The sequence below is a fragment of the Schistocerca serialis genome, chromosome 3, assembly GCF_023864345.2.
Source record: "Schistocerca serialis cubense isolate TAMUIC-IGC-003099 chromosome 3, iqSchSeri2.2, whole genome shotgun sequence".
NCBI classification, from domain to species: domain Eukaryota; kingdom Metazoa; phylum Arthropoda; class Insecta; order Orthoptera; family Acrididae; genus Schistocerca; species Schistocerca serialis.
This window is the reverse complement of record NC_064640.1, coordinates 1,006,230,104-1,006,244,267: the sequence shown is the minus strand read 5'-3', so window position 1 is coordinate 1,006,244,267 and position 14,164 is coordinate 1,006,230,104. Positions and strand designations below refer to the sequence as shown.

Sequence of the window (14,164 nt, the reverse complement as noted above, 5' to 3'; positions counted from 1 at the left end):
ATGCCACATGCAGACAGCGGCCAATAGCCGCTCCCTCTGGTTTCATATATAGGGACCCGCTCTGCCCTAGTCCAGTCAGTCTGGTACTTGCTCTGGATTGTGTCTATATCTCGGTGGTACTGCGTTCTGGTCGTTGCTCGCTGTTGACATTTGCCTGGCTCTGGTTCCGAGTGGATTTACTGTTGGTGTTTGGTGTTGTGGTTTGTACAAGCCTCTGTTGTTTATCTCTTTCTTGTTGTGTCGGTCATTGTCAGTTGTTGTCGGTTGTCATTGGTCTGTCGTCTGACTCGTCCTTGTGTTTACCCAGTGGTGCGTGCTCCACTGCCGGCGGCTTCTCCGCATGGCGGCTCCGATCCGCAGCCCAAGGCGTTCCTGTGGTTGGTTTAGGTTACTACAATTTATAGCATTATGTCTGTGACTCAGTGCCTTCTTTGTGTGATGAGTAACATTCTGTCCATTTCATGTGGCTGTTACTCCATCCTGGACTTTCCACTGTTTTAATTTGGTGGTAGAATTGTTTGAAAAATGACAAGTATTAGGAATTGTGGTTTATTTATCTCATGATGTACATTTACAATCCATTTGGTTTGCATACAGGAGAGATTATACGTATTGTTATGTCTGTACTTCAGATGTGGATGGTAAACAAAGACATTAAATTTTATTTGCTTTTTATTTAGTATACAACAAAAGGTGAGGAACAAAACAATATAAAAATGTATTGAGTCAATTTACACTGAATAACTTAATTGTAATACTACATACAGTGTCAGCTTTCTCAAATAAACTCCCTTAGACTGCAGTACAGTTTTGGTAATGCAGACAAGCAACTAAATTCAAAATATTTTAGATCTACCACACAAAGGAAAAACTGACATCACATTTCATATGGGAGCTTGCTGGGGCTCCAGGAGAATCTCATTCACAGCACAATAATCAGGTTGTGTAAGAGCATAAATTACTGCCTGGGCAACATCATTTGGTGTTAAAATCTTTACCTTATCACTGGCATCATACATTTCTTTTGCCTGAAAACAGAAATGAAAGTGTAACAGTTCCACATATTTGTGATCAACTTCAGGGATAATGATAAGGTTTTAACCATAGCATTGTGTCAAACCCCCATGACAGATTCATCATGTAAAACAGCCTTTATGTAGACATATAATGTACATCAAGAGTTGAAGGTAGCCTGAGGAGCTTTATAATAAATCTACATCTCATTAATATACACTGTTTCGTTTCATGTACACTTGTGACTACAATATTTTAGAACACTGAGAACTTCCATAACATAATTTATGTATAATTTGTATTTAGTTCACATAATAATAAATGTATTTGAACTAATTGATCTGTAACTTGTGTCACGCTCAGTCTAGAACATATGCTCAGTTTTATCCTTAAACTTCAGCAAATTATGTAAATATGTATGATATGTGCAAGAAAGTGAAAAAATTTAGTACACAAATATCAATTCAGAGCCAAAAATTGTGCATTTTGTCAACTGTAAAAAATGATCTTGACATCAGGATTATTGAATTAGACTATATACTTACATAATTTACATACTTTAGACTAAAAGTAGCATCTGCAATGAACCATACAAATGTTGGCTTGTTTCCTGCTTTCATGCGGTATGATCAGCCCCAATTGAACATCTCTGTCAGGAAGGTCAATATGGAGCTAGATCAGCTACTTCGGTTGGCTACTTTGTCAGGCATAGGTTTGGTTCCTGTTGATGGTATTGGTAGGTGGGACTTCACAAGACATGGCTTGCATCTCAATAGGAAAGGAAAGGGTAAATTGGCTGGGATGATGAAATGAAATGATCACATGGCATTGTTGGCTGGGAGGTCCAAGATGGGTTCGGCCACCAAGTGGAAGTCTTATTTCAGTCAGCACAACATTGGGTGACTTGTGGCTGATGATGAGGATGAAATGATGATGAGGACAACACAACATAACACCCAGTCCTCGAGCAGAGAAAATCTCCAACCCGGCCGGGAATCGAACCTGGGCCCAGTGCATGGGAGGCAAGCATGTTACCACCCAGCTAAGCAGGCGGATGGCTGGGATGATAGCAAAATCTTTAAGGGGGGGGGGGGCAGTGAAACTCATGGAAGTACCACTTTTTTAGGCTAACATCAGTGTCCAGTTATCCTTAAATGAAGCTTAATGAGAAGCTCAGGCAGGCAGGTACTAGAGATGTTAAAATATCATAAGATTCTCATAACAGTATAGTAAAAAATAATTTTAGTGTGTCTCAAGATTCTCATAAAATCACAGTGAAAAATAATGTTAGTATATTGCATCAGAATATCAGGGGATTAAAAAACAAAGTAGATGAGTCTCTTGTTTTTTTTAGCAGATTTAGAAACTGGGGGTGGAATGGATGTATTATGCCTGTCTGAACATCATATAGTCGCAGGTATGGAAATGGTAAATGTAGGTGGATATAAGCTTTCAGCACATGTAAGTAGAGACAGTACGGAGAGAGGAGGAGTTGCCATATATGTTAGAATCTGTCATAGTATGAAAAAATTGGAAACTAAAAAATTCTGAGTAGAGCAACATGTGCATGTGAGATTAAACTAAATAATGGTACTTTTGCAATTGTAGCCATGTATAGGACACCATTGGCAAATTTTCAGCTATTTTTGAAACACTTGTAAACTTTGTTGTGCTATTGTCAGACAGAGGGAAGCAAATTATTGTTTGTGGGGATTTCAATGTAGATTTTCTGAAAGAGTCGGATAGAAAGTTTGACCTTCAAGTATTATTTGGTTCCTTCAATTTGGCATCAGTTATTAATTTTCCTACTTGTGTTGTATGGGAAACCAGCACACTGATAGATAATGTTTTTATAGACCAAGATGAATTTAATCAAATAAAAACTTTTCCTGTTAGGAATAGCCTATGTGATAATGATGCACAGCTAGTTACGGTATACGTATGATACAGCTCCATACAGTAATGCTAAACATTCCTCCACAATAATGCATTCAATTAACGATTTAACAATTGAAAATCTTAGGGAAAGCTTGAAACAATTAGACTGGGATGAGGTGTACAGGGAACCTAATGCTAATTTGAAATTTAACCTATTTCATGACACCTTTGTGAGTATATTTGTAAACAGTTTCCCTAAGACAACAGTGAAATATAGTTGTAAGAAACGATCTAAAAAGCGATTGCTTACTAAAGGGATAAAAATATCTTGTAAACAGAAAAGGAAAATGTATCTTATAGCTAGGAGGTGTAATGATCCAAAACAGTGAAAAATTATAAAAACTACTACACTGTATTAAGAAAAGTTGTTAAAAAGTCCAGAACTATGTGCATTATGTCTGAGAGTAGCACATCTGATAGTAAAATTAAAACAATTTTGAATATTGTTAAAAGGAAAACAGGGCAACCAACAGTACAGGAAGAATGTATTTCTATCAAACTCAATGAAAAGTTTGTTAACAAGAAGTCAGAAGTAGAAAACATTTTTAATAATCATTTTTAAGTGTTGTAGAGAAAATAAGATCCAGCTATTCATTAGAAAATGCAAGGTATTACATGGAAGAGTCAATACCTATGCAATTTTATAAAATCGAAATTCAACCCACCTCTCCTACTGAAATTAGAAAAATAATAAATTCACTCAAAAGTAAAAGCTCACATGGAATTTATGGCATTTCCAACAAAGTACTAAAAGCTTGTTCCCAATAGGTGAGTGGGATACTCAGCAAGATACATAGTAGATCACTGAAACAGGGCATTTTTCCAGATAGACTGAAATATGCTACATGGGGATAGGTCTGATGCTAACAACTAACACCCAGTCTCACTTCTGACAGCTTTATCTAACATTCTTGAAAAAGTAATGTATTCAAGAGCAGCATCACATATTTGTAAAAATGAAGTACTAACAAAATATCAGTTCGGTTTTCAGAAAGACTTTTCAACAGAAAATGCTATATATGCTCTCACTGATCAAATATCAAATGCATTGAATAACTGAACATCACTCATTTGAATATTTTGTGATCTCTCAAAGGCTTTTGATTATGTGAATCATGAAATTCTTCTAGATAAGCTTAGGTATTGTGGTATGAGTGGGAGAGTGCACAAATAGTTTAATTCATATTTAACTGGAAGAATGCAGAAGGTTGAAATTAACAGTACAGATAGTCTTCAAGAATCAGCAGATTTCTCTAACTGGAGAGGTATCAAGAATGGTGTCCCACAGGGTTCAGTCTTTGGTCCCTTATTGTTCGTAATATTAATGACTTGCCACTTTATATTCGGTGCTGAGTAATCAGCTGATGAAACTGTATATAATGTCTTTCAGAAGATTATTAAGTGGTTCTTTGCAAATGGGCTCTCACTAAATTTTGAGAAAACACAGTATATACAATTCCGTACAGCAAATGGCAAACCACCATTGATAAATATACACTCCTGGAAATGGAAAAAAGAACACATTGACACCGGTGTGTCAGACCCACCATACTTGCTCCGGACACTGCGAGAGGGCTGTACAAGCAATGATCACACGCACGGCACAGCGGACACACCAGGAACCGCGGTGTTGGCCGTCGAATGGCGCTAGCTGCGCAGCATTTGTGCACCGCCGCCGTCAGTGTCAGCCAGTTTGCCGTGGCATACGGAGCTCCATCGCAGTCTTTAACACTGGTAGCATGCCGCGACAGCGTGGACGTGAACCGTATGTGCAGTTGACGGACTTTGAGCGAGGGCGTATAGTGGGCATGCGGGAGGCCGGGTGGACGTACCGCCGAATTGCTCAACACGTGGGGCGTGAGGTCTCCACAGTACATCGATGTTGTCGCCAGTGGTCAGCGGAAGGTGCACGTGCCCGTCGACCTGGGACCGGACCGCAGCGAAACACGGATGCACGCCAAGACCGTAGGATCCTACGCAGTGCCGTAGGGGACCGCACCGCCACTTCCCAGTAAATTAGGGACACTGTTGCTCCTGGGGTATCGGCGAGGACCATTCGCAACCGTCTCCATGAAGCTGGGCTACGGTCCCGCACACCGTTAGGCCGTCTTCCGCTCACGCCCCAACATCGTGCAGCCCGCCTCCAGTGGTGTCGCGACAGGCGTGAATGGAGGGACGAATGGAGACGTGTCGTCTTCAGCGATGAGAGTCGCTTCTGCCTTGGTGCCAATGATGGTCGTATGCGTGTTTGGCGCCGTGCAGGTGAGCGCCACAATCAGGACTGCATACGACCGAGGCACACAGGGCCAACACCCGGCATCATGGTGTGGGGAGCGATCTCCTACACTGGCCGTACACCACTGGTGAGCGTCGAGGGGACACTGAATAGTGCACGGTACATCCAAACCGTCATCGAACCCATCGTTCTACCATTCCTAGACCGGCAAGGGAACTTGCTGTTCCAACAGGACAATGCACGTCCGCATGTATCCCGTGCCACCCAACGTGCTCTAGAAGGTGTAAGTCAACTACCCTGGCCAGCAAGATCTCCGGATCTGTCCCCCATTGAGCATGTTTGGGACTGGATGAAGCGGCGTCTCACGCGGTCTGCACGTCCAGCACGAACGCTGGTCCAACTGAGGCGCCAGGTGGAAATGGCATGGCAAGCCGTTCCACAGGACTACATCCAGCATCTCTACGATCGTCTCCATGGGAGAATAGCAGCCTGCATTGCTCCGAAAGGTGGATATACACTGTACTAGTGCCGACATTGTGCATGCTCTGTTGCCTGTATCTATGTGCCTGTGGTTCTGTCAGTGTGATCATGTGATGTATCTGACCCCAGGAATGTGTCAATAAAGTTTCCCCTTCCTGGGACAATGAATTCACGGTGTTCTTATTTCAATTTCCAGGAGTGTAGATTATGAACAAAAGTCTGTTGGTAAGGCAGAATATTCAAAATTTCTGGGTGTGTGCATTGATGAGAAATTGAACTGGAAGAAACACATCGATGGTCTGCTGAAACGGTTAGGTTCAGCTGCTTATGCTATTAGGGTTATTGCAAATTTTGGTGATAAACATATCATTAAATTAGCCTACTGTGCCTATTTTCATTCACTGCTTTCATATGGCATCATATTTTGGAGCAATTCATCATTAAGAGAAAAAGTATTCATTACACAAAAGCATGTAATTAGAATAATAGCTGGAGCCCACCCAAGATCATTTTGGAGAGATTTATTTAAGGAACTTGGGATATTCACGCTACCTTCACAATACATATATTCACTTATGAAATTTGTTACTAATAATGGATCCAATTTCAAAATTAACAGCAAAGTGCATAGCTACAACACTACAAGAAAGGATGATCTTCACTATTCTGAGTTAAATCTGACTTTGGCAAAGAAAGGGGTGAATTATGCTGCCACAAAAATCTTTGGTCATTTGCCAAATAGCATTAAAAGTGTGGCAGACAGCCAAACAACATTTAAAAACAAATTAAAAGAATTTATGAATGGCAATTTCTTCTAATCAATAGGTGAATTTTTAGAGCTGTAGTAGCAACTGTAAAAATAAATAAATAAAAATAAAAAATTAATTATTTTGTGTAAAAAAACTTATGTTAAAGTGATACATTCCACAATATTACAAAATGTTGTATTCGTGATATGGAACAAATATTGATGTATGTATGTTGGAAGTATGATTGGATGTTAAATGAAATGCTCACATAGGTTCAGCTACCAATGAAGAATGTGGTAGGTTTCATTTTATTTTTATGACATAAGAAACTGCTGTCAGTACATGGAAGGAATTAAGATCTACTAAAATATTTATGAAGTATATGGTGTTCATACAAGATTGCAATAACATGAGGTATCAAGTGTGTGTGTAATAGGGGAGATTAGAAAGATGAAAAACTGAAGAACCTGGAATGGATGATACTTGATGAAAGATGCACAATATCAAACAAAAAAAAAAAAAAATATTTCGAGAAGTAGTTTCCAGTGAGCCATCTAGGATTATTTTCAGAGACCCTGGTTACCATTCAAACATATTTTGTAAGTATATGGTCTGACTACAGCACACATGGAAGCATAGAAGATTATATGGTTCCTAAGCTCTATCTTTGAATTGAAAGGAAATGTACCCATTTTACCTTATTAAAACAAATATCAATTTTTCACACTTTACAGTGACTTGTTGAACATACACGCAAATGTAAAATGACTGGTAGAATCATTTGGGAGGTATTTGCTTACTACCAATCAATTGTACAAGGTGTACAACTTTGCTTCCACCATTTTTTCCCCACCATTTGAAGCTTTAATGAAACAAATTGATTTCACATGTATCATTCAAAGTATTTTCCATCACTGGCTACTACTTTTTCCCATCTTTTTGGCAGTGTACGAATCCTGTGTCGAAAAAATTGTTCATCTTTTGAAGCAATCCATGAATCGATTCATTTTGTGACTTCTTCATGAGATTGGAAGTGCTAGTCAGCTAGGCCATCTGCCATTGATCTTAACAGGTGATAGTTCAAATGGTTCAAATGGCTCTGAGCACTATGGGACTTAACTTCTGAGGTTATCAGTCCCCTAGAACTTAGAACTACTTAAACCTAACTAACCTAAGGACATCACACACATCCATGCCTGAGGCAGGATTCGAACCTGCGACCGTAGTGAAACAGGTGATAGTCAGAGAGATCAATGTCTGGAGTATAAGGCAGGTGGGATAGGAATTCCCGCTTTAATGTTCCCTAGTACGTTTTGACCTCTTTTGCAACACGGGGTTGAGCGTTGTCATGCTGCAAAATCACTTTATCAGGCCTCTCGCTGTATTGCAGCCATTTGCCTTTTAATGCTCTGCTCAAATGCATTAATTTCATTCGATAATGAGCACCTGTGATTGTTTTACGTGGTTTTAACACCTCATAGTACACAATGCCAATCTGGTACCACCAAATGAGGAGCTTCACCTTGGAGCCGTGAATATTCGGTTTGGCCGTCGACGTGGAAGCCTGGCCGGGATATCCCCATGATTTTCTGCGTTTAGTGTTATTGTAATAAACCCACTTTTCATCCCCAGTCACAATGCGATGCAGAAATCACTTCCGTTTTTGCCTCTGAATCAACTGTTCACTAACACATAAATGCTGTTCAACGTCTCTTGATTTCAGCTCACACAGAACCCAAGTTCCTTCTTTCTGAATCATGCCCATAGCCTTGAGACATTTTGGGATGGCTTGCTGTGTCACTCCCACTAATCGTGCCAATTCTTCTTGAGTTTGACATGAGTCTTCAGTCAGCAATGTCTCCAATTATGCATCTTCAAAAACATTCTCTCTTCCACCACTATGCTGGTCTATGACATTGAAATCACCGTTTGTGAAGCATTGAAACCACTCAACACGTTCTTTCACTAATAGTGTCCTTAACATATGTACTTGAGAGCATTTGATGAGACTCAGCAGCTGTTTTCTTCATACTGAAACAAAACAGTAACACCTCCCACAAATGACAAGAATTAGGGTTGTAAACTGACATTTCCAATCAAGAACAACTTTATGATGCAGACACAAATCGAGTAATGTTTGAATGAGGTTATGTTGACTGAGGTCCAAGCTAAGTGCCTAACATCTGCAATCTGTCTCTTTCGACCGCTACTTACCGTAGTCACCACCTATCGGCAAACGGCGGGAGCAAAGTTGTACAACTTGTAGCTTTTGGTCTGACTAGAAAGTTGTTGTTGAAATTGCAGAACTATTTTCAACCTAATTTTTACTGGAACATCTTTTGCTGCTTTATCTTTACAGCCATTCTCAAAATGTATAGAATATTGTATACTGAAATACTAAACTGAGACAAATTATTAATATCTTTACCAATGAGTAAAAGTCAAACATGGTTTGATACTCACTTCTACATCTGTTGAGTGACCATGGAGCTCTGTTTTGACATCACCTGGTTGTATGCAAGTTACTTTGATACCTGTTCCCACTACTTCTTCCCTTAGCGACCTTGACAAAGCTTCAATAAAAAACTTTGTGCCTGAATATACAGCAAGTCCAGCATATGCCTGAAAAAGAAACAAAGAGAAAATGTTATGAGGGTCTTACAGCAAACTTTTGTATAGTTGCACTTTCAGAAGCCTCACCTTCCTTCCAGCATCAGATGATATGTTTATAATATGTCCACACTTTCTGTCTACCATCCCACCCAACACTGCAGACAGACAAGTCAAAACACCATTTATATTCACATCCACCATTTTTTTCCAATCAGATAATTTTAGGTTTTTCATTAACGTGTAATACATAACTCCAGCATTATTTACCAATATGCTGATAGGTCCTAATAATGATTCTGTTTTTTTCACTCCTGCACACACCTAAAAGGAAAATTGGAGGTTATTGGTATCAAGGTGACATTATCACACAACATAGTGCATTTAGTTCTAAGAGTTTAATGTATGGTAACCACAGGATAAATATTTTAGGAGTGAGAAAACTCCACATTTAGAGATAAATTAACATCATCAGCTAGCTCTTAAATTGATTTAGTTACACTACCGGCCATTAAAATTGCTACTCCACAAAGATGATGTGCTACAGTTGCGAAATTTAACCGACGGGAAGAAGATGCTGTGATATGCAAATGATTAGCTTTTCAGAGCATTCACACAAGGTTGGCGCCAGTGGTGACACCTAGAACCTGACATTAGGAAAGTTTCCAACCGATTTTTCATACACAAAGAGCAGTTGACCGGCATTGCCTGGTGAAACATTGTTGTGATGTCTCGTGTAAGGAGGAGAATTGCGTACCATCACGTTTCCGACTTTGATAAAGGTTGGATTGTAGCCTTTCATGATTGCGGTTTATCGTATCGTGACATTGCTGCCCGTGTTGGTCGAGATCTAATGACTGTTAGCAGAATATGGAGTTGGTGGGTTCAGGAGGGTAATACGGAACGCCATGCTGGATCCCAACGGCCTCATATCACTAACAGTCGAGATGAAAGGCATCTTATGCACATGGCTGTAATTGATCGTGCAGCCACATCTCGGTTCCTGAGTCACCAGATAGGGACGTTTGCAAGACAACAACCATCTGCACGAACAGGTCGACGATGTTTGCAGCAGCATGAACTATCAGCTCGGAGACCATGGCCGCGGTTACCCTTGATGCTGCATCACAGACAGGAGCACCTGCGATGGTGTACTCAACGATGAACTTGGGTGCACGAATGGCAAAACGTCATTTTTTCAGATGAATCCAGGGTCTGTTTACAGTATCATGATGGTCGCATCCGTGTTTGGCGTCATCGTGGTGAACGCACATTGGAAGCGTGTATTCGTCATCGCCATACTGGTGTATCACCCGGCATGATGGTATGGGGTGCCACTGGTTACACGTCTTGGTCACCTCTTGTTCGCATTGATGGTACTTTGAATAGTGGACGTTACGTTTCAGATGTGTTACGACCCATGGCTCTACGCTTCATTCAATCCCTGCAAAACCCTAAATTTCAGCAGGATTGTGCATGGCCGCATGTTTCAGGTCCTGTACAGGCCTTTCTGGAAACAGAAAATGTGGGACTGCTGCCCTCGCCAGCACATTCTACAGATCTCTCACCAATTGAAAACGTCTGGTCAATGGTGGCCGAGCAACTGGCTCATCACAATACGCCAGTCACTACTCTTGATGAACTGTGGTATCGTGTTGAAGCTGCATGGGCAGCTGTACCTGTACATGCCATCCAAGCTCTGTTTGACTCAATGCCCAGGCATATCAAGGTTGTTATTACGGCCAGAGGTGGTTGTTCTGGGTACTGATTTCTCAGGATCTATGCACCTCAACTGCGTGAAAATGTAATCACAAGTCAGTTCTAGTATAATATATTTGTCCAATGAATATCCATTTATCATCTGCATTTCTTCTTGGTGTAGCAATTTTAATGGCCAGTAGTGTATTAGCCTCGTTTTTACTTGAAAGGGTGGCAAACTTATGCTACATTAATGTTCCTTTAGAGCTTTATTTTCATTCACAGAAAACTTTGATTTTTGATTTATTTTTACATCGTTCATTATATTCAACATTCTGATGTCAACAAGGTTAAATGACAAGAAGGAAACAACTGTTTCTTGGACATGAGTACACAAAAATGAAGGGAGAGGCGTGAGAGAGAGTAGGAAGCCAAAGATGGTGTATCAGTAAATGCTAAGTCAGCTTTGGTATAGAGATAATACACAATGTGTGATCAAAAAATAATGGGATTTTTTTTATTTTGAGGCCTTTATACATATAGTTTTCAATTTTTTTAAAATCTCGTTGGTACATATGTTCCTGATACATGTTTTCATTTTCAGCTGTTTTGAATATTTGATTTATTGTTGACAGTCAAAAAGGTTATACATATTTCTGAGTGCTCAGTGAATTTTTACTTTTGAAAAAGATGGATCAAGGAATTTCCATTAAATTTCACTTGAAAAATGGAATAAAGTTCAACAACACTTTTGAAATGTTGCTGTGGCTTTTGATGAATCTGAGTAATGAGTTACACCAGAAAATTATTCCATAAGAGGCTATTGAGTGGAGATTTGAAAAATACGCCAGGAGGTTGATTTGTTTGTCCAAGACTAGCAGTTATACAAAGAGCAAAATTAGGTGAACTGATTGTTCGAGAAGGTCAGTAATATGCTTCCTCCAGTTCAAGTTTTCATCAATATGTACTTCCAAAAATTTTGAGCATTCTATCATATTTACTGAGTACTGCTTATGTGCTGCATCAATAGAATTGTTCGTATGATTGTCTTTGTAGTACAGATCTGAATAAAGTGTGTTTTTTCAAAATTTGGGGAGAATTCATGTTCTGAGAACCACTTGTACCAATTCTTCTAACTGAATGTTAAGTGGGAGGTCATTCATGTAAATATGGAATAGAAGTTTCCACAAAATTGAGCCCTGTGGGTCTCCCATTGTGATTTCTCCCAAGCCACAAAAATTTTCTGCCCTTCCAACATTGTTTGAATTATTCAGCATAACTTTTCACATTGTTTGTTAAGTATGTTTCAAACCAGGTATACATAAAGCCATCGATTCCATAAAACTTAAGGTTTTCCTACTAGAGTAATATGACCTACACAATCAAATGCCTCAGAAAGATCACAAAAATACCAACAGATGATATTTTATCATTTAAGGCTTGTACTGTTTCATGAGTAAATGTGTAAATAGCCTTCTCTGTTGAGCAACCCATCTGGAAACCAAACTGTGAAAATGCTAAGTAAATTGTTTCAGCTTAAGTGTGAGATAACACTTGAGTACATTAATTTCCGAAATACTTTGGAAAAAGATGTCAGCAAGGAAACTTTATGAAAACTGTTTAATTCTGTCTTGTCACCTTTCTTATGAAGAGGTTTAGCAATTGCTTTTTTTTTTTAACCTGTCTGAAAAAAATCCCTGTGCCAGCAGTGCATTGCATATATCACTAAGAATGTTACTTATTAAGTTGGAACAGCTTTTCAGAATTCTGTTTAAAATTCCATCAACATCAGATGAGCTTATGTTTTTTAGAATTTAATTAATTCCATTAATTTCAGTATGTTGGTGCTACTTCAAGTTGCTTAAAATTTTGTAGAATGACATTTTTAATATATCCTCTGCATCTTCTGCTGAACTATTGTATCTTATATTTGCTGCTACATTTAGAAAGTGATTGTTAAAAGTACTTGCAACTCAGTAACAACACAGACATTTAGTCTAATTGTTATGGTATCTTGTCCTCTGAATTACTGTCCTATCTCCCATTTGAAAATATCCTATATAGTTTTAGTCTTACTAATCTGCTTTACTTATTTCTGTTAGGATGTGCATACTTCTGGACATTTCAATTACCTTCCTTAAAATACTACAGTATTTTTTTGTAGTATGCAAGCTATGGTGTCATCACAGTGACTTTGGTTACTAAAATTAATAATTCAATCAAGAAGGCCAGGAGAGTATTTCTGCTAGAAAGAGCAGATAGACAATTGTTAGCATCCCACTAGAACTGAACTGACATCAGTTCCAGTACAATGAACATAGAGGAATTATGGGCAAAATTTTAGTGGATTATAAATCATACTTGGGAGAAGTATGTGCTGAGTAAATGGATTAAGAATGGGAATGACCCACTGTGGTTTAACAATGGAATTGAAAAATGCTGAGGAAGCAAAGTCTGTTGCACTCTCGGTTCAAAAGAGAATGTGCAAATGACAACAGGTAAATTAATAGAAATTCATGCATCTGTAAGAAGATTGATGTGTGAAGCTTAAAAATGCTTTAACTATCAATTTTTTGTGTGCACTGCTTCATAGTTCGTGAATGAAGTTTGTGCTTGATTTGGCCACTGGAGGATATGCGGCCTGCTAATATGACAGCAGTTGCATGTGCAGCCTGCTGGCATCACTGGAACTAATGAATATATAAGCCAGAGCACAAGGCTCCACTGGTCACCTGTGTACTGCTAATTGTATTATACCTTGTCTTCCATGTGTGTACTGCTCAAGCAATAAATTACAGTGTTCCTGGGTTAAAACACTTTTTGGCAATGAGGATGGGATTGTCTCCATGTGCTCCACATCAGTCATTACTCCTTTGAGTTTAATTTCCGTGGAGGCAGTGCTTAAATCTCTTCTTGAGCAACAGCAGGCACTGACAATTGCTATTTTCAGTTTAATGACTACATTGGCATAACTTGTGGTATTGCCAACAACTCATCTGCAGCTGTTTCCTGCATATTATGATGCAGAAGAAGACTTAGACTCTTACCAAAAATGCCTGCAGCAACATTTCTAGGCACTTTAGGTAACAGACATAATCTTGGGCGAGGCCCTTTTCTGTCATGGATTTCACCTTGCAGGTATCAGTTGCTGTGCCAGCTCACCCCCATACAAGAACCTTCAAGTCTTTCTTTTGATCAGATGTGTGAGTTACTTTCTACCTATCACTGTGAACTTACATTACTGCTGCTTGTGCGGAGTTTTACCGCTGCCAGTAGCAGCAAAAAGAGCCTATGCCAATCAGATGGTTTCAATTACATGATCAGAGAAATCAGATGATGTAATTATACATCTTGCTCCTGATAGGGGAGTTGGAGAGTGAGATCTACAGTGTGTAAGTCCTACACTTAGGCAAGTATTTAACATAGCTCAGTCATTTGA

General features: G+C 39.3%; 1 protein-coding gene across 3 annotated transcripts in view; it reads right to left on the bottom strand.

The window, feature by feature from the left end:
- Nucleotides 1-654: 654 nt before the first annotated feature.
- Nucleotides 655-14,164, bottom strand: part of LOC126471452 (uncharacterized) — a 413,388-nt gene continuing 399,878 nt past the window's right edge. For all 3 annotated transcript variants that reach the window (XM_050099641.1, XM_050099639.1, XM_050099640.1), the window contains 3 exons: nt 9,118-9,351; nt 8,881-9,039; nt 655-1,028 (listed from right to left, as the gene is read on the bottom strand). In XM_050099641.1, coding sequence (XP_049955598.1) covers nt 885-1,028; nt 8,881-9,039; nt 9,118-9,351 — 537 coding nt within the window. In that variant the 3' untranslated portion in view covers nt 655-884. The remainder of the gene's footprint in view (nt 1,029-8,880; nt 9,040-9,117; nt 9,352-14,164) is intronic.